The following is a 25,153-nucleotide window of genomic DNA, read 5'->3' on the forward strand; positions in this document are numbered from 1 at the left end:
TAGAACTCGCAGAGGCACCGTATCTATATCTCTGTATAGAACATCTATAGGCAGGCATAGATATCTATGTGCAGATATAGATATGGAAATAAAGAATCACAGAAAGATGGACTCAGGAGCTGGCAGAGCAGTGGCAGCAGCTCTGGGAGCTCCTGGCAGCTCCTCCCCACGGCCCTGCAGAGCCACCACTCCCAGGTCTGTGTGAGGCACAGAGGACTCCAGAGACACTGAACAGAGCAGAGAGCCCTTAAGCAGCAGCTAATCACATGTGAGAAGAGCAAAGAATTAATACTGGTCTGAAGGAAGGGCTAAACAGCTGGTTTGTGATGTGTAACAGTATTAAGCACTTGCACCATGTAGTTCTGTATCTCTAATTCAGCATCACTACCATAAATAATATTTGATTGTTTATCATTCGTGGCTCTCCAGGAATCTGTTTTGTTCTGCTGGCTCTTCTGAATCCATATCTGAATAAATATGGCTTCTGAATCCATATCTGAATAAATATGGCTTCTGAATCCATATCTGAATAAATATGGCTTCTGAATCCATATCTGAATAAATATGGCTTCTGAATCCATATCTGAATAAATAAGACTGATGCTAGAAAGAGGCTGGAGCCCCTTCAGCTTTTTTGGTGCTATTCTCAACAAAAAGAATTGGCAGCTGTGACCAGCCCTTCCATTTTGGGGCTATAACCTGAAGTGTGAGGTCTGACACTACAGTACTTGTAATTCCTACTCCATCCATCAGTATATACCTGTTTAACTTTCCATCCAGGCCATCACACCACAGGACTACACCTTTACATGACTTCTGGCTCTTACCTATACACCAGGTTAACTCAAACTAAACAATTTAGCAGTAAGTTTAAAGTATCTGATTCTTTAAATCCATTCTTTCAGATTTAGCTTTCATTAACACCATGGTATGGGAAGAACAGAAATGCCAAACCCAATGGAATAAGCCACTTTCCACATGCACTAAAAAGCAAGATTTGAGTACAGTCAAACTGGTTTGAAAGATGTCATTTTTTCCCTCTAACAATAATTAGGAAAAAATACTATGCACATTTGGGTCATGTCTGATTTAACAGAGCAGTCCAAAGCAGCATGCAGAACTGGCTGGCAAAATATTTATGTTGTCTGCAAAGGCTTTGATCCAAACAGAGAGTTCTACTGAACCTTCTAGTCCCAATTCTTAGCAACAAATGTGCAAAGCAAAGGAAAAAAAGTCTGACATGGATTTTTCTAGGAATGCAAATTCATGGAACTTGATGCCCTCAGCAGATTTGGGTGATTATTTCACTTTGGGCCAGGCGTGGCAGCTGATTTGTGGATTGCAGGAATTAAGGCTGGAGCTTCCTTAGGATATGTCCAGATTATGGCAATGTCAACAGGATTTGCAGTAATTAATCACAGATTATGAATTTCCTTATCTTATCCAGCATTTCCCAGGTTTTGAAGAACATAAAGCTGTTTCTTTAGTTAATCAGGGAATATTATGTCGACACTAAATGTTACTTGATAATACCTGTGATAGGAACCAGTCCCCCATACAGAATAAAATAATGTTCTTGGATTTAAAATCAAAGTTCATGGTGCTCTACAGCAGGAGGATGAGAAAGAGTCACTTTAAACAATGGTCTGTCTACAGAAATTGTCATTACGAGAAAATATGAGTCATTATTGAGTTCTGAGTGTTTATGCCCCAACTTGGCCTGGTTACTGCCAAATAAATTTCATTTATCCAGACACAATTGCAAGCCTAAGCTGCAGGGGTGTCTGAGGGCAAGACAGGGAGAAATAAACACCTTTGTGCAGAAAGTCTTTCATGGGGAGACACAATTATTGGCAAGTATTTCACTTGCTTTGATATTTATGGGATTCTGAGATGGGCAGGACCTGAACTCCTTACCCAGGAAAAAAACTGTAAAAGAACCCCATGCACTTCAGTAAATGAAAGTTCTGCAGAATGGGGAATAGTGAGACCCCAAACAATGCTGTTTGACAGCAAACTAAACCTACAAAACAAGGGGAAAATCACATACCACGTGGTATAACTACAAAGTCATATTTTTATGACAGTGGAGTCAGAGGGACTGCAAATAAAAAGGCCCTAACAAAAGGCAAATAGGAAGAAAAACATTAAGATTTCACCAGATTTCATACAGTCTTATTCAGTAGCAGCTTAATGCAACAACTCAAGTGATGTGCCAAATGAATGCCTGTTGCTGATACATAATGAAAGCAAAATCAAACTTCAACTCCAATTTAGCCTGAGTAAGGAGAGCAGGCTGGGCCCACACTCCCTTGGAGAAAGCCCTACAAAAATAAACAATACCCATTACAGCTCCTGCTGAGAACTGCAGGGAGCACATTCAGACCTTCTTCAGTAAGGTATGGAGAATCCAGCATTCATTAGTAACAGCAGAGAGAGAGGGTGGGATTCAAAATCCAGTTACTTTGTCCGTGTAACCAGAGCAGGTAAAACCCAGGACAGACACACAGACACACTCCAAGCAGCTGGGACCATTATGGTCTTTTGTCATATATTATAAATGTATTTTTGAGAAAAAAAGGTGTGTCTTGGGGCCTTATCTTAAGGAATCACAGAATCCCAGGCTATTCTGAGTTGGAAGGGACCCACAAGGAACACTGAGTCCAACTCTTCAGTCAGTGGCCCACACAGGGGATTGAACCCATGACCTTGGCATTATTAAAACCAAGTTTAACCAACTGAGCTCATCTCAGGGTCTTTCACATGGTACAAAAAGTTAATGCCAGGCTTTAGGTTTGGGATCCTGGAAACATCCACACTGTGCCTTCCCAGTGACCCTCCTTTGCTTTGGGATCCTGGAAACATCCACACTGTGCCTTCCCAGTGACCCTCCTTTGCTTTGGGATCCTGGAAAGAGCCACACTGGGCCTTCCCAGTGACCCTCCTTTGCTTTGGGATCCTGGAAACAGCCACACTGTGCCTTCCCAGTGACCCTCCTTTGGTTTGGGATCCTGGAAACAACCACACTGTGCCTTCCCAGTGACCCTCCTTTGGTTTGGGATCCTGGAAACATCCACACTGTGCCTTCCCAGTGACCCTCCTTTGGTTTGGGATCCTGGAAAGAGCCACACTGGGCCTTCCCAGTGACCCTCCTTTGCTTTGGGATCCTGGAAACAGCCACACTGTGCCTTCCCAGTGACCCTCCTTTGCTTTGGGATCCTGGAAACAACCACACTGTGCCTTCCCAGTGACCCTCCTTTGGTTTGGGATCCTGGAAACATCCACACTGTGCCTTCCCAGTGACCCTCCTTTGGTTTGGGATCCTGGAAACAGCCACACTGGGCCTTCCCAGTGACCCTCCTTTGGTTTGGGATCCTGGAAACATCCACACTGTGCCTTCCCAGTGACCCTCCTTTGCTTTGGGATCCTGGAAACATCCACACTGTGCCTTCCCAGTGACCCTCCTTTGGTTTGGGATCCTGGAAAGAGCCACACTGTGCCTTCCCAGTGACCCTCCTTTGCTTTGGGATCCTGGAAACATCCACACTGTGCCTTCCCAGTGACCCTCCTTTGGTTTGGGATCCTGGAAACAACCACACTGGGCCTTCCCAGTGACCCCCCTTTGGATACTGCCGATCCCGTCCCTGCAATTCCGTGTTCACCCAAAGGACAGAGGATTTGCCCACATAACTGCACAGCAGCTGATGCTTTCCAAGGAGCTGTGCTTCCCACAGGAAGGTGTGGATGGGGGAATTTGCCTTCTCTCTGCTGGTGGCACAGCCCATCATCTTGGGTCAGACTGAAACCCACAATGAACAGCAACAGGGGCAGCTCCTGTGGGGTCACAGAGGGCAAATGAACACAGGACTGGAGAGCAGGTTGAGGAGGAAGAGAAGTCAGTGAGGACATCTTGAAATTGCTGTGACAGCCCTGAGCTGTGAGGGGAGCTGGCTGGGACACTGTGGTGTGGGAAGGGTGGGGATTGGCTTTGTCACCCCTGAGCATTCAGCATGGCATCGTGGCTCAATTAACACACTGCACTGGGGTTACAGTCTGTGACATTAATACCATTAGCTGGTGAAACAAGGAGGCTTGAAAACTGAACAGAAGGATGTTACAAGATTACTGTTTGTTACTATTCTTATTTACTACGGACAGCTGCATTGGCTGATGTTACATCTACTTTTTTTTTTTTTGTTTTGTATGTCCCCAGGTTACCAAAAAATTCAGGATTTGCAGCAGGATTCCCTGTGGATGGAATAGAGCAACTGCAGGCTTGGAACTCACAAGGCTGTAGTTTAAATCTCGCAGCTTCTCACAGTAAGTTAACAAAGCTAAATGCAACTGGTTGGTTTCTAAGTGTGAACGTTTCACAGGAGGAAAAAAATCTGTCGATAAAGATCCTCACCATCATCTGAACACTCGAACTGGACTTCCTTTTCTGAATTGACCAGTCAGAGAGAAAGGAAAAGAAAAAAACGTGACTGGTTGGATTTGCAGTATCAATGCATGGAGTACAGTATATTTCTCTTTTTTTTTTCTTTTTTTTCCTTTTTTTTTAATAAGAAAAAGGCAGCTTAGGCTGTAGGAAGGGGTGGAAAAACACTATGGAGTTTACAGTAGCTCAGTAACAGAAACAACAACAACAGACTTCCCCAGATGTAAATTTACTCCCTGTAACAGAAACAACAAAAATACACTTCCCCAGCTGTAAATTCACTCCCTCTGCTCCACATGACCGTGCAGACAAACAGCAGACACATAACATGTGCTGAAATCCAAAGGATCAAACCCCAACCAGTGCAATTGAGGCAAAATTTTGGCAACAATTGTTTCCCATATTATCATGGGAATTGAGATAGAACAAATACCATCATAGACCTGTAGGAGGAACGATATTGAAAAAGGAAAAGGTGGTCAGAGAAGAGTGCATGAAATTTATATATTCCACAATGAACCAAGGTAGGGATTTTCCAGAGGAGAGACAGAACAGCACTCAACATGTGCTTCTCTGTGGAACAGGGTATCTACTGCTTGGCAGTGAGAAGCACTGGAATCTGACCATACTCATTCCATTTTAGGCCAGGCTCCTGATTTTTTGGATGAGAAAAGTGTGCAATACTCTGAGAATAGGCACAAATGCACTGTGAATCTGGTATTTCACCAAGCATTTATAATGCTTTGTTAAAGTGACGTTAAGATTAAATAGAAAATTAAATTTCATTTCAAAGACACCCTTCTGGGTAAACACACAGGGCACAGAAGAATATATTTTAAATCTTATAATGAAAGCTTGAGGCATTACATTATCTTATAGAGTCTTCAGGAATCCTCTGAGAAAAGAGATAAAGTGTCTTTTCTGCCCAGTGATTTTTTTCCCCTGGCTTTTTTTCCAAGTCTTTATCCAGAACATTCCTTTGTGAAGCATCTCTCCTCCTGCAGGATCTGGGGATGTGGGAATAGGAGCTCTAAATCATGTACGAAAGCTGCCAAAATGTTCCCTTCTTAGCAAGGCCTCTTAGTCAGGATGAGCTGATCTGTTGAGATAGTAAACCCCTCAAGTTCTGCCAAGTATAGCAAGTACATCTGGCAGAATACACCTCATGTGGAGCCAAACCTACCCGAAAACTTTTGGTCTTCCATGAAATCTAATGCAAAGTCAAGGGGGAACACAGAGGCAATGGAGCTGCAGATAAACCCTGCTGCCTACAAAGGCAACGTGCCCACCACCAAACCTTTATTACCAGCTAATTAACAACTTTGAGTCAACAATTACACAATCATCCTTCATTAGAATGGCAAGAAAAGCATTTTCTCAGTAGTTTTCTACCTTCCACTTACTTAACGCTTGTTTTGCAAGCGTTTCTTTTATTTCATTTTTAAGCTTCACCTACTAACTTTAACCACAGTGAGAAGCACTTATTAATAAATTCTACAGAGGAAAGGAAGAGCAACAATCAATTCTAAAACCTGGCAGAGGTTCCAGACAGGTGGTGACTAAGAGGACACATTTGGAAGGGCGTGTTGCACTTACCTTAACTCCGTCCGGCTTTTTCAGTAAACTCTTGGCTGCTGTAAAAGGAGACAAAGAATTGCAAGGTCAGGTGGCTCCCCCTGAGGTCCCCCAGCAACCCCCCCACTGCCCCCCAGCTCCAGAGATGTGCTCAGCTTTTATTTCCTCCTCCTGTTGCTCTGAGGAGTTAAATCCTTAGGAAACTAGCAGTGCTTTAGATCACATCTCTTTTTCCACTGTTACAGCCACAGGCTCACTGTGCTCGTACAAGGGGGCAGAGAGGAAATGGAAGCAAGGGGAGTGTAGAGGCAGCAGCTCTGGATATATTCACTTTTTCAACAGCAATATATTTGTATTTGTTGATGGGATAGTTCCATATGACTATGATAAAGGACTGTTCTGAGGGCAGGGACTCAGACCAGGTGTTGCAGAGCCCACTGGGATCTTACTGGTGTTTATTAATAGGACAGTGACAACCAAGTGGTCAATACAAGGTACCCAGAGAGTGTAGGGAGGTGCAACACTGCCTGTTCCTCCTCTGGGGGTTTCTCATCAGTGTCCTTGTGTGAAAGGGCAGCACAAACAGGAGAGGAGGGAGGACGTGTTGGCCAAGTGTTGTTCTGGAGGGCATAACAAATCCCAGGCTTTCCCTCAGCTTCTAGTGAAGAAAACCTGCTATTTCCTGAACTGTGTTGCACACTGACCAAATTCCTTCAAAGCAGTGGAGTCTGATGGGCACAATTTAATTTGTTTTAATGTCATTAAGGTGTTAGGCTTTAAACTTCCCCCCTGGCAACTGGCACCACACCATTGTGAACTGGGAACCTGAAAACTTCTCTGGCAGAAATGCAGGCTGGCTGACCCACCAAACCCAAACAACTGTTCCCTGAAGTGTGAATGCTTCAGGACTCACTGCCAGAGACCTGAGGAATAATAAACTGCACAACAAGTTGGGGTTTTACTGTTGTTTATGGCCCAGTCCTCCCATCAGCCAGTGTTCCACAGCTCAGGATGTTAGGAAATTGCTGTTCTGTATGTAAGGGACAGTCCTGACATGGAGCTGCCATCGTTTCTGCCAGCCTTGTCTTTAAAAGGAACCCCCAGGCAATGGGACCTTGCAAGCCTAAGGCTGCTCAGACAGGCTGAGGCTATCACAGTTACTGAGAAGGTGATTTACCCTTGAAGTTAATTCTTGGCATTGTGGCTTATTTTCCAGCTACATCTGCATTAAGTGCTCATTTTAGGACTCAGAAAATGTAGGATCACCTCAGCAACCATCCAGAAATTACTTATGCCCATTATTGTGTTGTTTACATGAAAAACCCCTGGAAAGTCAATCCAGGCAAATGTTCATAATTTCATTAATATATCAGCCCTCCAAACTCAGTGTAGTAATTATGGGCATCAGCCAACAGTACCACTGAAACTCCCACAAGGCCACGATTTGCAACTCAAATGAGCACAAATAAATTTGTGTGTATTACACAGCTGGACCTCTGCACATTTTTATTTACAGAAACAAGTATGACAACATTGAAAACAAATTGTTTTCCATGTATTTCTGACTAGGACACTCCCTGCTGCCATGTGTGCTTCCAGAACCTGATGCACCAGGGCCTGAGACTTCACACTACCAAAAATACTGTGGGCACTGCATTAACTTCAGGAATTCACTCGGGGAAGGCAAAAGGGAGGAGCTGTTTGGAAACCTAAACAGCCAGAAGTGACCTGCAGTCAAAGCCTCTTTTTATACCCTCAGCCCTCACAAAACCATGGGAAAACACCAATTCATTCTTAGAACCTGCTGGAGGTCCTTCTGCATGGAACTTGTGAGTTTTTCATTAATGCTTAACACACATTCTGTGTAGACAAGTCAATGAAGGGCAGTAACAGGAGGGCACCAAAAGCAAAGTGTTGGGTGTGTGGCACTGCCCAGGGTGGGATGGGACACACTGGGAATGGGTTTTAACAGTATTTTGGTTCCTCTTTCTTTAATCACAGATACTGCACACAAATGAAATATTTAAAGAATTCACAGGAGCAAAGCAATCAGCGTGTTCTAAATTAAGCTCACAATGAGAGATTTCTTGCAACTACAAGCAAGAGCTCTAAATAAAACCCAAGGCAGCAAAGCAGACTGAAAGGAAGTGGTGTTGTGACAACATGGAGAAAATAGTGACTGAGGGCAAACAGCAGTTTGGATTCAGAAGAGATAAAGGATGTTCCTTTCACGTGCTGAGGGTCTTACCTCACAAGAAATACACATTCCACATAAAAGGAAGAAAAAAAAAGGAAAATAAAACACTTTTATAACCACATCACCATGGACAAATGACCTTCAAAAGCATGCTTTGCAATGAAATACAATGAATAAATAAATTGAAAAAATAAAGTGGTATCAGGAAAAAACATGGTCATCATGGTGTAAAACATGAGATGATAAGGGAAAAAAAATAAAATAAAAAGAAATCCCAAACCCTGTTTGCTTTTCATGCCGAAATCCTGCTCTAAAACTATTTCAGCATTTTTGGTTCATGGCAGCTGAACTTGATCCTTACACATGGAGACAGTGACAGTTATGAAAAGGGATGAGGAATGATTTATTTGTTTGATATTTAACAGTAATTCATTTGTACAAGATGTGCAGCCTACAGCCTTCCCACCTTTAAAGGGAATTGGCAGACACTGGCAATTCATTAAGCACTAACTCAAGGTAATTTAAATTAATGTAATCTTGTGTGATTAGGTGTGTATTAAATAAAGGCACTTACTAAGAAAGAAATTGTATTTCAAGTACTATGCAAATTGAACAAGTTGTTCTTGCTTTCATGATTATGTAATTTTTTGGGGATGAGTCAGTGCTTATTATTATTCCAAACATGCCCAAAGCACTGCCATGTTTTTGTCTGTACAGTAATTTATGTTACACTCCAAGAGTTCCCTCACAGAGTAGGAGGATATGTAGAAGCACTGACTTTTAAATCATAGAATCATAGAATGGATTAGGTTGGAAAAGACCTCCCAGATCATCAAGTCCAACCCTTGGTCCAACTCCAGTCCCTTTACCAGATCATGGCACTCAGTGCCACGGCCAAGCTCAGGTTAAAAACCTCCAGGGATGGGGAATCCACCCCCTCTCTGGGCAGCCCATTCCAATCCCTGAGCACTCTCTCTGCAAAGAAGTTTTTTCTGCTCTCCAATTTTCCCTGGCAGAGCTTGAGCCCATCGTGCCCCCTTGTCCTATTGCTGAGTGCCTGGGAGAAGAGACCAACCCCCACCTGGCCAGAACTTCCCTTCAGGCAGTTCCAGACAGTGCTGAGGTCACCTCTGAGCCTCCTCTTCTCCAGGCTAAACACCCCCAGCTCCCTCAGCCTCTCCCCACAGCACTTGTGCTCCAGTCCCTTCTCCAGCCTCGTTGCTCTTCTCTGGCCCCGCTCCAGCCCCTCAATCTCTTTCCTCAACTGAGGGGCCCAGAACTGAACACAACACTCAAGGTGTGGCCTCCCCAGTGCAGAGTCCAGGGGAAGGGTCACTGCCCTGGGCCTGCTGGCCACGCTAGTTTGGATCCAGGCCAGGATCCCATTGGCCTTCTTGGCCACCTGGGCACACTGGTGGCTCCTGTTGAGCTTCCTGTCCCTCAGTCCCCCCAGGTCCCTCTGCCTGGCTGCTCTCCAGCCACTCTGTGCCCAGCCTGGAGCTGCAGGGGGTTGGGGTGGCCAAAGGGCAGGACCTGCACTTGGCCTTGTTGAACTCCATCCCATTGGAATCAGCCCATCTCTCCAGTCTCTCCAGATCCCTCTGCAGAGCCCTCCTGCCTTCCAGCAGGTCGACACTCCCTCCCAGCTTGGTGTCATCAGCAAATTTGCTGCTGATGGACTCAATCCCCTCATCTAAATCATCAATAAAGATGTTAAATCTGGTGCTCTGTTTCTCTATTCACTCGAAAGCTCGAATGGCAAAATGAAAAATTTGAAAGATTTTGGCAATGCCACCACTGAGACAATTCCAACTCCACTGACAGCACAAGTATTTCAGCTTTGGCTGTTCAAATTCCGTTAGCACAAAGATTGCAATCTCAGGACATCACTACAAAATGATTTCCTGAAGAGGAAACAACTCTTGTTTTATCCAGTTGGGTATTAGAAGATAAGGAAAGGGGGATTCTTTTTACCACACTCCTTATTTCTTAGCAAAACAATAAAGAAATGAACATGTAATGATTTTGATTTTAATACAAGGTGTAACAGAACCAGGGGATGGCATTTAACACATAAAAAGAAGTCAGTTTTAAATGCTGTTTGCTGAGACTTGCTGGAGCTGTGTGCAGAACTTGCAATTCCCTCCACCCAAACAGACAGGCAAACACTGTGGTTTGACAGGTAACAATCAAAAAGCAGGGAAGGAGCTCAACTTCTACAGAAAAATCAGACTGTCACCAACAAGAGAATCCCTTTGGCCCAAACAGTTTAAATTCTCTTTGCTTCTGCAAAGGAAACAACTTCAGATATACCATAATCAGCTGTTCCTGAATAACTGATCTTTCTGTACTAATGAATCCTAATTAGACCCTGCCCTTCACAGACATCACGACATGAAGAGAGCATTAATGTGGAGCTCAATGAACATACCTGAGAAATTTCTGGTAGCCAGCATTGTTGTCAGAATGGCCCCCTGTGTACACACACATTTCCTCAAATTAGCATCACACTTGGGTAAAGTTCTGAATGTGACATGACACAACAGAAAGGAAAACATGCACCAATTACAGCAATTACTGGCTTAGCCCTGAAAGGACTGTCTGTGCATCACCCCTCACAGGCCAAGCCATGAGAGCATCAGCTGCCATCAATCTTCACCACACGCCCATCAGCAGCCTTGGTCACCTCAGGTATTTGTCAGTTCTGAGTGTGTGATGCACAAGCCGTGAGCCCTCACAGGCACAGCAATTATTGCCAAAACACATGTCTGAATATGAAGCAACCTTTAGATTCTTTTTTTGGAATAGCAGTTTATTTGTAAAGTGCACATTAGAAAAATTCACATCTACAGAGTTATCCTGTCTGGCCAGGGGAAAACAAAGGATAACCCAAAAGAATAACCTTTGAAGATCCTCATGCCAAAAGCTGACAATAGTTCATTTAAGCATAATATTGAAGAAAAAATGTACTTGGAGACCATTTGTTTGACACAAGGAACATAAGCCCAAGTTTTCATTCTTACCTTTAGTTTCCTTCTTGCATTGAATTTCTTCAAGCAATCTACAGTCTCTTGTCTGTGCATCATAGAGGCAACAGTAGAACGTTGCTGAGAGAAGAAGAAAAGAATTATTTCAGGGCACCCAGCCAGCTGTTTAGCACTTCAGTTACTCTCCAGTACAATATGACAACCCAGATGGTGCAAAACTTGGGCCTTGAGTTTCTGCCTTGTCTGACTATCCTGTTGTGCTCATTTTGCTCTGCCTTTTCTATGTGTAAAGTCCCCTTGAAAAGTCACAGTGTGGAATACACTGAGAATTGGAAAGCAGTCCTGGATCCAGGAACAACCTGCAAATTGACTTGCAAGAAGTCCCTTAATTTCCTGCCTATCATAATGGCTACAGGGAAATGAAGGTGCAAAGTGTTATTATCTAACTCACTTTCCTGTATGGTTTTTTCACTGAGAATTTAAAATAACACTCTGATTTTTGCAGTGAACTTTTGCACCACAAAGTCAAGGCCAAGGAGTTCATTTCTGCACAAGTCTCAGCCCAGGCTGAGATCTCGATACACCCCACTATTGGCTGTATCTGTGCAATTACAGTTGTACCATTTCTAGTTCCAGAGCTGCACGAGGAAGGACACAAGTGACTCCCTCAACACTTTCCCTGTGTGTGGTTTGCCTGCCCAGTCATCCTGCTGAGGCTGTGGGAATCACTTACACAGATCCAGGGGTGCTTTAGTGCTTCTGACGCCGTGATCCGTTTCGCTGGGTTGATGGTGAGCATTTTATTGATAAGGTCTTTTGCTTCGGGAGTCACCGTGTCCCATTCTGGGGAGGGGAACTAGGGGAAAAAAGAGCAAGTGTACATGATCCTGTGCAATCTTGGCATAATTCTACCTAAGGACCCACTCCTGGATTTGAGTCAGAGCTTCACAATTACAAGGCTCTGCCTTTTCATCCTTCACAAATTGCTTAATTCCCAGGACCAACAGCCTTTTGTCTGTTTAATATCAGATAAATAGATGATGTTGCAAAATTCATAGGCCATCAAATCCCCAGTTCATATTTACCAACAGCTGTGATGGTTTTGGTTGGATTACCTGTATTTAAGGGAACCTTTTGCAAACCTTTTCCAAAAGTGGGCAATACAGCAGCATCCAGGTGTATATTTAGGACATTTAAGACTTGTTAAAAACAATTAAGAGTAACTGATTGATTGAACTGATAAATCACAAAGGAAAACACAGATCCCTGGGAGTTCACAGAGGTCAGAATAGGCTTGCCAGGGTAACACAAGCTGGTAGGATTCACACAAGGACCAGACAATGAGGGCTTGGAGCCACAGGGAAATAAGACTTAAATTGGCACATTCCAGTAAGGTTCATGTTTCTAAAGCAACATTTACTACTTTGAGTGACTCAAGGATAACCAATACAATTAGGAAAAAGTATAATTTCACTTCTCACTCTAGAAAACTCCTCTTTTTTGGCACAATTATAAACAATAGAGTAGACAGAGTGTGGCACATACATCGTAGGCCCCAGCCTTGATCTGTTGGTAAAGCCTGTGCTGGTCTTCGTCCCAGAACGGAGGGTATCCCACCAGGAGGATGTACAGAATGACTCCTGCAAAGATTCATACCAGGATTAAGGATTTCAAGAAGCAACCTCTGGGAATTTTGCACCTAAACCCACTGAAAACAAAAGGCTCAGGAGCATTACCCCAGGCACTGAAAAATGCTGCCTGTTCAGACTGGGGAAAAAGTGGGGTTTGTGATCTTGTGAAATAACTTTCTATAGGAAGCACAGGCAATAATGAGCATCTGACACAACATCAGGTCAGGAACCTTGAAAACACTGAACAGATGCAGAAATAACAGTCCATGATTCTCTATGTTCTAGGGAAATGCCTTTTTTACTTCTGGTTTTATCATGGCTCCTACTGGTGTCTGCGAGATTGTGTTTTAATTGATCTCATGCAAAGAAAGTTTGGGCAACGCAGTTTATCTGTACACAGTCAATAGGAAATGAAAAAGATCCCCTGCCAGCCTTACAGAGATGATTCACTGAGGCTAAAGAAAAGCACTGTCACAAATACAACCAAATAAAAAGTGTGGGTAGAAGTGAAATAAGGAAAGCAGGCACAGTTCTCAGCTGGGGAGCTGCCACTGGCCAGTGCCTCAGACCACACTGTGGCAGGAGCTGGATGATGCAGTAATTGCTCACAAAACATCTCCTTTTGCACTTCGTGCCTGCAGTTGTGGTGTATTGGTCAGATCAAATTCTAGGCTGCCTGTGAACCAAAACTAAGGCCCAGCTCACAGCATGAACTGTGGCATTTTCTAACTACTTAAGCATTACACACCTGCACCACTCCTTGGACAGTGTGTTGTGTGGACATGGCCAAGGATATCATGACAACACATCTTCATAAATAATATTTTTAAAAAAAAGAAGCTGAGAGAATAACAATAAATCCAATGAATGCTGAATTGTATTAAACACCTATTTTCTCATGCAGAATACATTGTATTCTGGACATCATTTCTCACCCTTAAAACACCCCACATCTTTCAGAGCAATTCCTTACCACATGCCCACATATCCACAGGTTTTCCATAAGGATCTTTCCGTAACACTTCTGGAGAGAGGTATCCTGGGGTACCAGCAAAGCCTGTCAAAAGGCAAGGCAACTGTTGTCAATAGCTGAACAGGTTCTGCAAAAACGAAGTGATGTTTGTAAATACAAGGAGTGTTTCAAGAGTTCCACTCAGTGGGATGGGAGCAAACAACACATAGGGGTAGATTGAGGAAAAGCAAAGAAATCATTTAGGAGGGAAAAAGAGAGTCAAAACACTATTCAAAACTCTTCACACAGCAGTGGAAACCCAATTCAGGCAAAGCCAGATGGTGGCAAAGGAAATGTTCAGACACTCAGGCTTGGCTTTCCCAAGGGCACCGCTGGGGATCCCTCAGGATGAAGTTCACCAGCCCAGGCTCAGCCTGCCCTGCCTTTGCTGGCCACGTCTCACCTTATACAATCCTTCCACTGCAACCCCACTGCCCTAAAGTCATTCCCCTTCTGGAGCTCCATATAAAAGCTTCCAGAAAGCACCTCTGCAGCAATGTAGCCTTTCAAATTTATCCATTCCTCATCCTTTATTCATGACCAGCAGAGCTGCTTTCTCTCAGCAGAAATGCAAAATGTAGGTACAAAAGTTACTTTTCTTAGGATGCTGGAAAGGATAAAAACTTAATGACCATTAACAGTGCACACCATTTCAGTGAGCACGTCTGTTCTTTCCAGCATCTTTGCCTAAAATAAATGCTTGGGAATTCCTGAAAGGTGAGAATTTGGAGGCTTTTCACCACCCTGGATTCCACAAAGCTCATGAGAGACAGTGATAACATGCAAAGTGCACAGCTACAGGAAAGAAGAGGCCCTTGCTCTGCAGTTGGGAATTATTTTGGAGTGGGAGCAGGAAATGAAGGAACACATTCTGTATATTCTACTGAGAAAAGAGCTAAAATATGGTCCTGAGAAACAAGCTTGTTGTTTGCAGCCTCCTGATAGGAGAGCTATGAATTGTTAAGGAGCACTATCACACAGGAAACACATCTTAAGCTCCTTGGAGAAGCTGAAATATGGATGTTCTAAGTAGCTTTAAACAGAGTGCTGCTTCATAGCCCTTCTAGGGTGCAGTGCTCTACATTAATATTTTTGCTCATTTTAAAGGGGAAATAATGTTGTCCTGACTTTAAAACTTAGCACAGCTCACTGAACATTCCTATGCATCGTTTGGAAATAAACTTTAAAGAGAAAATAAATAGGAGTTGGCTAAATTTATGTCCTGATGAGGACACAGAATGGGACTGAACACAAATAACTGGCAGGGTTTCAGGACACAGAATCACAGGATGGTTTGGGGTGGAAGGGCCTTGAAGACTCTCCTGTCACTGTGTGATTTAAAGAGGTGTCCAGAGGCCCAGGACAAACCCTGGCTTTGGTGAGTTCAGCTCCCTCACACCTTCAGACACCTGCCAAGAGGGTGGGAGGCTTCACCCAGCCCTGTAACACTTTCTACAAACAGGCAAGGAACAGGATTGTTTTGCAAACATGCAAAGCAGGAAAGAATTCTGTTCTATCCAAAGACACAGCTCCAGCCAGTTTCCTGCTGGTTCAAGCAGAAAAGGGACCATCACACCAGAGGGCTACACCCAAAAAAAAGAGAAAAGGTATAAAAAGGAAAAGGAAAGTAAAACACAGAGATGCAGAGCTATAGTTAGATCAGAGCATGCCATGAGTCACTAAGTGCTGCAGAATCCAGTGGAAAGCAGAAAAACCCACTGAAAGTGAGAAAAAGTTCAAAATGTACACTGGAGTTCATGTTCTGCCCTGTTAATGCAGCCCTGGAGCTGCAGGAAGGCACTTGGGCCACTATGGAAAGGGGCATTAGCTCAGTTGGTTCAAACTTGGGTGTAATAATGCCAAGGTTCAATCCCCTGTGTGGGCCATTGACTTGAGAGCTGGACTCGATGGTCTGGTGGGTCCCTTCCAACCCAGAACAGTCTGGGATTCTGTGATTCTGTTTTGCAGAGGAAGTGCCAAAAAAGGTACAGAACCCACTGGTCTTACTGAGTCCACATTTTTATAAAAAAAGAAGTGCCACATTAGACTACTCTCTTTTTATTACCTTGCTGACTCTCCCTCACAGATATATTTTGAAGACATCCTGTTCCTTTCTGCCAAGTTCTCATGATCCTACCAGTCTAAACCAAGCAATTCACCAGAACCAAATGACTGAAAAATAAAGTGCAAGATTTTACAGGGAACTGCAACCTCCTCTGCATCATCTGCAGCCACATTATGTAGAGAAAATATCCCTGAAGCCAAGTTCAATCTGCTGTTTTGTAATTGAGCTGCTTCCTGCTTACCTGATGTTTTTGTGATTTGAACAGACCACTTGTGTTTTGTGCTGTTTGTATTCCCCTCCTTTTGTTCTGGTCTATTTGCAAGAGCAATCTCCTCTGTCTTTTGTGGATTACTGAAATCCATTTATATAAAGGCTGGGATTTAAAACAACAGCCTGGCTTATAAAGCTGCCAACATATGTCCAACAGCACTGCCTGTGCCTCTACAGGGAGTTTCAGCCTGCACTGCAACCCCATTATTTCAATGACCAGCATTAATATTTCCCAATATTTTCCTTTGGACAGCTGGTAACTGTAACAAGCAGTCTGTAATTAGTGTCTGTCCATACAGCCTCAGGTACTCAACCCTCTTATCTTTTTCCATTCAACTCACATTCTAAAGTGCTTCAGAAGAAAATTTTCAGGTGTTTGCAGCTGCCAGAGAATCGTTCAGACAAAACGTTCTGATGAACGGGCAGGAACACTCAGCAGTAACAACAACCTCCTGTCTCACCCCTCTGAGCACCTGATGGGAAACTCAGACAGAAACCAGCCATGTCCCTCCCAGGCTCTACACCCATGTTTGACACGGGGTGAGACTGGGCAGTTTAGGAGGTTTAACAGCTGTGCTGAGTAAATGGTGAGAAAAAATAATGTTTACTTACCAAACCAAGCTTGCTGCTCTCCCTGGACTTCTATAGCCAATCCAAAGTCTGCCAGTTTTACTGCTGCTCCCTTAGATTTGCTAGCTAGGAGTAAGTTCTCAGGCTTTATTCAGAGAGAGAAAAAAATTGAGATGAGAAGGTAAGTAAATACATTTTGGACAGGTTTTCACTTTTTTTTTTAGTTATGGTAGTCTGGAAAAGATCAGCTATTTAAGAGGAGTGAAAAAGAGTAAAAACCCGTGAGTTTTTTCCATGAAATTGTAAAACCTGCACTTCCCATTCCTACTTGGAAAGAACCAGCAGGCCTGTAAAGAGCCTTCCTGAGCTCAGGACAGCAAGAGTAAGGACAGCGTGGAGAGGAGGAGTCAGCCAGGATGGGCAGGTGGAACTGGTCCTGTGAGAGGACAATCCAGATCCCCTACTGGAAAATGTGGCAGAAAGGCCCCCAAAGACAGGGATTCTTTAAGGAGCAGCCTAACTGATGCAGTTTGCAGGATCAGGGATCTGTAGCTGTCAAACACAAACGTTCTGCACAACAGCTCAACAATACCAGCCCATGATTATGTTTCTATTTAGAGGGCAGGTGTATTTACAGGGCAGCTCTGCCAGCACACCCACGGCTGTGCCTGGGGGAGCCTGAAAAAAACAGGGGTAGTCGGTGCAAGTGCCCACTTTGCTTGTTTTGCAGGGCATGTTGGTCACCTCTGAAATCAAATGTGCACACAGCACAATTAAAGGGAATGTAAAAACATGAAAATAACAATGGTGTTCACTCTGCTGTTCATAATGTGTCCTTTTATCTTCAGTCAGCAAATACATCAAATTGTCCAAACGCAACTTTATTGGAGGAATGTTTACTTTGGAAAAGCCAAGTAACTTACTGTGAAATTCAACAGACTAGTTCAGGGAACTGTGACCTGATAGTGTTTTCTTGCCATTCCTTTCTTTCCTATCTCCATGATTTTTAGAAAAGGTTTTGTTCTACATTTACAGAGTGACAAAACCTCACTTGCAAGGCTCTGGCTGTGGCTCTTCAGAAGTGATTTTTGCAGTGGTCTATGAGAAAGGACTTCACCATATCCAGCCTGGCACTGGGGCCCCAATCCTGCCAACTCTTCAGTGCATATTCCATGTAAATCCAGCAGCAATCATATCACTTCCAAGGGGCTATTTATGCGATTACAGTTAATCCCAAGCAGGTACTGAGTTTGGAAACAATTAAGAGCATAAGCTTCTTTCAGCAGAGGCTATCTTTAATACAGGTCAGCTATCCAGCAAAATATGCTTGAGCCTAATTAAGACCTCAGCCACTGTGATACTTGTATTAATTAACCACATGCCTGGCCCTGACAAACTCTTTAGTCTAAAGGCATTTTTTCCCCTCTCACCAAACTGTAAATGAACACTTTTTCAGCAATTTAGAAACACCTTTCTCTCATTTATCCCTCTGTTGCTCTGCCATAGAAGAGGCAGCATTAAAAACCTTTCATTACCAGTTACATGAGGAATCTCCTATTTCCCCATTTTTCAAAACTGAGAATAAGGTAATAGTGTTTATATTCAGTTACATTTCCAGTGAACACCTCAAGTACATTATATGACATGCTGAGGACTCTTCTCTAGCTTCATCAACACTGATTTAAGCAATGTCACGCTCCCTGCCATTTAATGGCACTAATTTCAGCACACAGTCCCACAGTTCTGGAAGGATTCCCCTCAGAGTGAGAGAAGTTCACAGTAATTAATTCCTGGAACGCTGTTCTTACATAAACCTCTTAAAGCAATGGATGATCCTGTTTGGCCGTGACCTTCAGGCAAGCCAAAAGCGGTGGAAAGCCTCACTCACCCTCTTGGATCAAACACAAGCACTGCCCCACTGAGCACACAACACTTCCCAAAAAGGGATTTCCTTCCAAACAGGAGCTTTGTGTTTTCCACAGCTGGCAGGTTTTTGTTGGCCTCTTTTTTTCCCCTTGGGATGTTTTTCTAATTCCCCCGTGTGCCTTTGCTCTGCAGAAACACCCCTGGCAGAGGTGAGTCCGTTCCACCAGAATTCCCAACTTACTCCCAAGCCAAAGACAATGCCGAGTGGGACTGTGCTCTTAACCAACATGCAGCTGTCATTTGAGGCTGAGAGAGGCACGCTGGCTAATTAGCATGCATTAACTTGGAATGACTGCAATTACTTGGGAAACATTAACAGCCGGGCTGGGCCACGCAGGACTCGAACTCTGCACTCAGGGTGTCACCTTGTGCTCCCAGGGGATGGGCTGCAGTCAAGCATGCAGAATGGCAGCATTAACTGCTAAAATTACTTACTAATAAATTAATGTGATTTATGTCACGTTTTTCCAAAGGTCTTTAATGCTTAAGACATCAAGTACCTAATGGCTCTGTGTTTGTCCTTGAATACAACTAGAGCAGCCGCTTTTGGGGGAAGGCAGGAGGGCCATAATGGCAGTTTCACAAAAGCTGCAACGCTGCTGCCTGACAAGAACTGCAATTCCTACCTGGAAGTGCACCTTTTACTTGGCTGTTAAAGGCAGGCTGGGTTTTTCCTGGGTCTGGGATCCACCACCATTCTGACTGACACCAGTGATCACAAACAGAGCAGCAAGGAGCACTATCACAGCCCATGAGGGGCTGCAAACGCTGCTCTCCATTTGCTACTCAACTCCACTCAAAGGAAAAGCAAGTAAAATGAGATAATCCAAACTCCTCTCATTGCCTTCCTCACCCTCAAACATGCCATCAAATTGTAGACTGAGTTATTGGAAAAAACATCCATCAAGTTTTGCAGCTTAAGGATCCATGCCAGCCCATAACCACTTTCTACATGTCTTGCAGTTCTGGTCTTTGGCCTTGGCATTTTCTTTTTGGCAAACCAAGTTCTGCTGGGATTTCACCACAGTCTGTCATTTCAGTCCTTGGGTTTTTTTGGCTTTTGCCACAAAGTAGTAACTGAAGAAGGATGGTTTTCTGCTTCCTCAAGTTTTCACTTTCAGAAATGAAACTGGGCACCACAGCTTGGCACAAACACTTTTTCTCACTGTTTTTTCAATTCATCCTGGATTTGAGAGAATAAAAATTCCACACATGGTTTGGAACAGGGAACAGCTGGATTTAATGCACTTCCAAAGTAAAAGTTCTTTTATGTGAATGTATGAAAAGTACTAGAAAACATTCCTAATTCTGTCAGCTTTCATGGCAACAACCTTGTTTTTAAAATTCCTTCTGATGCTGGAAGCAGAGTCCTGCACGTATGGTGAGGACAGGAATCGCTGGAGCAGCTGGACACATTCTAAATCCTTCCATTTAATTCATTCCACGTTATCCACCTGCCATGCAAGATTCATGGATCAGACAGAGACTTGTCAGTCTCCTGTTGTACAACCGTAACACAGGAGAATCCAAAGGGCAACACCAGTAGAGAATTTTGGGTCTGCATCTTTGCAATCCATCCTGCTCTCTGAGCTTTTGGAGCATAACCCTTTGTGTTCCCAGAGGAGCACAGACAGCAGAGGCTTCATACACTCAGGTAATAACAGTTGTTTATCTGGGAGTGAAGGATGGCAAGGAAGATGACACCATTCTGATTCCAACATTATTGCTAATGATAACCACTAGAAAATTCCTATGATGTAAGGAAATTCCTGCTCCCCAGAACTCATTAAGAAAGGAAAACAAGAGCCCGAGAAGCCGTGCCAGAAGGGATTAGTGTGTTGTGCTGCCTTAGCCCACACACCATTTTTTCTCTGCCTTCGTAAAGGATCTGATAGCTCAGACACTTCACTTCCATTTGATTCCAAGATAAACAATCTTCTTTTCCTCGAGGATCATGAAGCCCAAGTGCCCAAATTAAGTCCTCTCCCTCATCCACAAGGCGAGGTTACTGCCAGCTGTGGGACAGTCTCTGAGCCTCCCAGGAACAGAAAATCATCTTGACTTGTTTCTCTCCATGTCAACATGGTTGAAATGCAGAGAGCACTCCTGCAGCAGCCGCCTCCAGCCATTTGGATAAGCCCACAAAAAAAAGAGATTGAAAAAGAGGGAATGCTCTTCTCAGCACGAGTTTCCTTTCTGAAGTTTCTATCCCAGCGCTGAAGTTTGTCTGGAAGGAGCTGCACTCCTGGAGTAATTCCTGTGTCCTACAGATGTTCTGCAGCCCAGCCAGCATTGGGAGCAGAGAGAGGTCTTGTGCCAGCAGTCCCAGAGCACCCAGATGGGTGGCATGCAAAGGCTGCTGTGCTTCCCAGAAGCACTCCAAGTTATGCTGACGAGAGATGGAGAATTCCCACCACACCCTGCCCCGAAAGCTCTGGATGGCACAGAGGAAGACCATGTATTCAAGGCATACACCCAACACTTGACAGCACCTCCTGTTCTCCCTGGCACTGCCGAGAGGTGCGGGCAGACCCCGCACTGCCCAGGCAGGGATGGCCCAGCCTCCAGCACGTCTCCTCCGGCGATGCCAAGCTAAGACTCAACCACCCAAGGGGCCAAGCGCAGAAGAGGCCCGGTGTCGGGAGGGGCTGCAGCTCCGGGGCGGGCGGCGGGCACAGCACTCACCTTGAGGTCGCGATGGACCACGCCCAGCTGATGGCAGTGCAGCACGGCCTCCAGGATCTGCTGAATGCAATGACTGCATGCAAACGCCAGGGGCGCCCGTTAGTTGCCGCCGCGCGCCTGCCCGCCCGTACGCACGTGGGGCGGCGGCGCGAGGCCGAGCGGGGCGTGGCCGGGTGTGGCCGGGCGTGGCTGGCTGGGCGTGGCCGCTCTCCACGCCCCACCCTGCCCATCCTGCCCGGCCCTGCCCCGCTCGGGGCACGATGGCCTCAGGCTCCTGGCAGCGAGGGGCCGTCCTTGGTGACACTGCCTTGGCGTTGGGTGGAATTTAGTACAGATTTTTAGCTCAACGACCATTTTTAGAGGCAAAAAGTTGTGCCACTAATTCACTGACAAGGTTGGATTAAATATTTGACATCCTCTGCGCTTTTTCCTCACTCAGTCTTTGCAGAGGCATTAAAAATTTGGAGAAATGGTTGGCAGGCGCAGCGGGCATGGCGGTGAGGCCAAACCCGCTGCGAGCCAGGAGTTTTAGGTCAATGATCACCAATTGAGCCTCATGAGCACCCCTGGCCTGAGGGCCCGCCACGGCCTCGCACAGAGCGGCGTTCACATCTGCAAGCTGACATACATCACAGCCGGGGGCACCTGGCAGAGCTGTGCCCACAGCGAGACACGGACAGCCCCAACACAGCACCGGACAGTCGGACAGCACGGGGGATCCAGCGCCTTGAACGCCACGGCTCTCCGGGCAACCATTCCCCCTTTGCCATGATGTATATTAGGCCTGTAGACTTGCAAACTGGAAAGAGGCGTCATGCAGTATTGGTGGGACTGGCTGTGTGGAGGGCGAGCGGGACAGGCAAGGGAACATCGCAGACAACCCACCCTCTGCCCAGACCCAGAGGAAAAAAAACCCAAATTCTTATATCCAATTGATGGGCACCAGATACTGACCTTCAGGTCTCTGTGAACTATGCCATTTAGATGACAATGATTAACACTTTCTAGAATCTGCTGTATACAATGACTGCAAAGATACAAGGGCAGAATGGAAGGGAGAACATTTTAAAGGCACATAATCACATTAAATACAAAATAAAACAAAACTTAAAAAAAACCAAAAGGTAAAGAACAGAAACAATTTTACACCACTTGACAAGTCTTGATTGCACTTTGAACTGGATTATCTCCAGCTCCAACACATCCAAAAAACAAAGCAAAACAAAAAACCCAAACCAAAAAAGACATTTAACATGGAACATATGACACCTGCAAGACAGAATCATTAGACTGTATTTTCATTCAGCAGTATGGAATCTTTTTCCAGTTTCCAAAAACTGCTACAGGAAAAACAAAGTGGAGGCAATAAAACAATTGGTGGCATGTTTTGGTTTTCTTAATTTTTTGTGGTGAAGTTTAACATTACAACGAGTACTGAAACAAGAAAATGCCCAGAAATGAGATGATGTACAGAAAACAAATGAAACAAAAAATGTCAAAAGCTAAGGAAAAGCAAAACATTTTCCATTTTGAACAGAATGGTTTCTTTAAAATTATCAGTAGAATAAAGCCAAGTAATTCCAAAAGGTGGCATGCATTTTCATTTAAAACAGCTTCAAGCTTTAGTGTGGTTAGGAGGCACTGGAAATGAAAATCCACATTAAAAATTTAGACAAATGTTTTCTTTTGGTGCTTTCAATAATTTAACCAGCACCTATTTCTCCATGCCCAGGTTTGCAAGTTTTGGCCAGCCTACAATGCCAAAAAGCACAACTCAAGTATTCATCTCTCAGAGCACTGGAGTTTTTCCAGGTGGTTTTTTTGGCACCACAAGAACTTATAATTTTTTAGGACATCCTTGTGGTGCAGCTGAGTGATGACAAGTGATATATATTAGTCAAGAGCCAACGATTTGATGCTGCTCATCCAAAACGTTTTGACCATGGAATTCAGAAGGAATGGTCATAAATCAGTAACTGGAGCCCAAGCCTGGAAACCCTTCCTTAGGCCAGGAGTTGCCAGTCAGTGACCTGGGCTGTGTCAGAGGCCACAGCACTGGCGAGAGGAAGGGCCTGCAGGAGCAGAGCAGAGCTACACCCCAGGATGTGCATCCCTGGGGACATCAGCTACTTCTACAGGGTCACACACACACTGGAGAGATACAGAGGGACATACACACAAATATATATAGGTAGATATATATATACATACAAATATATATATATATATATGTACAAAATACAGAGATGCACCATAACTGATATTTCGTTTGTTTGGCCAAGTTTTTACTGCATATTTAAAATGCATATATATATCCTATATATATATATATATATGCACAGCCCCTTTCAATATTTCATAAATCTACAACAGAAAAAATCATCACTGCAATTTTTCCTTTTACTTGCCCAGTACCTTAACAACACACAAGGACACCAAATACTGGCCTTTGGCATCAGCATTAGAAATTTTACTTCCATCCCGGCAGGAGAAAATAATTTGGAAATTTTTCAAACATATCTCCTCTCCTTTAGCCTCACCTACACCACTAACTGTGTTTTCTCCAGTGGGACTTGCTATGTGTTGTTCTGTATTTAAATGTTTAAAGCAAAGATGTTTCTACTATTGCTAGATTTAGTGAGGGCAAAACCAGTGAAATCTTCCTAATATTCAGAACAATTTCTTGTCTGTTCATTATTATCCCACCACTGTTGTTGGGAACACTTAATCCTTTCTTGTCATCTGCCAATGAATTCCAAATGTCAAGGCCTAATTTAGAATTAATGGAATTAAAACGTATCAGTGGTGGGGTGTGACTACACACACACAAAAATGGGAGGATTCTTTAAATTCACTCTGAGATCAGTGTCTGGGAGGTGTGTAGTGGCAGCACCTGTTGCTTTGAAGTCACTGACCACAATGTTTAAGATTCATCATTGTATCAGAATGTTTAAGGTTCATTATTCTGTGAGGGCAAACAGATTCTGACATGGGACAGTGGCCCTGATACTTTATGTCAGCATGGAAATTATGATAATTGCCAACTTATTCTTTGAGTTTTTCAACAAGCACTTGCAGAAAATTGCCAGAGATTTCATATTTGAGCTCAGACTATGAGATGCACAGCAATTGGTTATTGATGAAACACAACAAAAATGTTCAAGCAGCAAAAGGAAATTGGCACTTCTGGACTGCGAACAAAAATGATATTTAATGTAAAATTCCTGTATTTCAAACTGGGAACTGCCAATGTACAAATCCATGGATGAGAGAGTTGAACTGTCACATCCAGTTTGCAGAAGAGAAAAATGGGTAATATTTTAACTACTTCACAACTATACTAAGATTTTAACAAACTGAGGTGCAATTTTGGCTTCACAAGAGTTCTCCATCCTACAGTCGTGAGCTCAAAATGCCAAACTGGGCCCCGCCAGGTCTAGGAGAACTCCAGGAGAAATCCCAGAGTCTCCCAGACTGTGCCAGGGAAACTGATGCCAAACACCAGGAGATATTCAAGGAACTATCCAGAACTATCCAAGGGGACATTAGAAAAACAAATTACTTACCTGGCATCTGCTTCACTATAATATTCTCTTGCAACTATATCTTCAAACAATTCACCTCCAGTGACTCTGTTACAAAAAGCAAGATGGGAAAACAGAGATTTCAGAAATGAAACTGAACTTGACAGGGAGAAATCAGAGAGGAATGACCAAAATCTTGGCACAGCAGTGCCAGAGACCTTGCAGCACAGTGCAGGAACTGAGTGGAGCTCGGAGCTCACAGAGGAGTCCTCT

At 44.0% G+C, this 25,153-nt stretch overlaps 1 protein-coding gene across 14 annotated transcripts in view; it reads right to left on the minus strand.

The window, feature by feature from the left end:
* CAMK2D (calcium/calmodulin dependent protein kinase II delta) overlaps window positions 1-25,153 on the minus strand; it is a 124,380-nt gene that overhangs the window by 24,866 nt on the left and 74,361 nt on the right. For 3 of the 14 annotated variants that reach the window (XM_071555447.1, XM_071555450.1, XM_071555451.1), the window contains exons 5-13: window positions 24,923-24,988; window positions 22,311-22,383; window positions 16,788-16,890; window positions 13,802-13,885; window positions 12,743-12,837; window positions 11,931-12,053; window positions 11,234-11,317; window positions 10,642-10,684; window positions 6,035-6,069 (exon numbers count right to left, since the gene is read on the minus strand). In XM_071555447.1, coding sequence (XP_071411548.1) covers window positions 6,035-6,069; window positions 10,642-10,684; window positions 11,234-11,317; window positions 11,931-12,053; window positions 12,743-12,837; window positions 13,802-13,885; window positions 16,788-16,890; window positions 22,311-22,383; window positions 24,923-24,988 — 706 coding nt within the window. Of the gene's footprint in view, window positions 1-4,408; window positions 4,442-6,034; window positions 6,073-10,641; window positions 10,685-11,233; window positions 11,318-11,930; window positions 12,054-12,742; window positions 12,838-13,801; window positions 13,886-16,787; window positions 16,891-21,356; window positions 21,430-22,310; window positions 22,384-24,922; window positions 24,989-25,153 lie in introns of all 14 variants that reach the window. The other 11 variants (XM_071555446.1, XM_071555448.1, XM_071555449.1 and 8 more) reach the window with 6 other exon arrangements.

The sequence above is a fragment of the Pithys albifrons genome, chromosome 5 (genome assembly GCF_047495875.1).
Source record: "Pithys albifrons albifrons isolate INPA30051 chromosome 5, PitAlb_v1, whole genome shotgun sequence".
Lineage (NCBI taxonomy): Eukaryota > Metazoa > Chordata > Aves > Passeriformes > Thamnophilidae > Pithys > Pithys albifrons.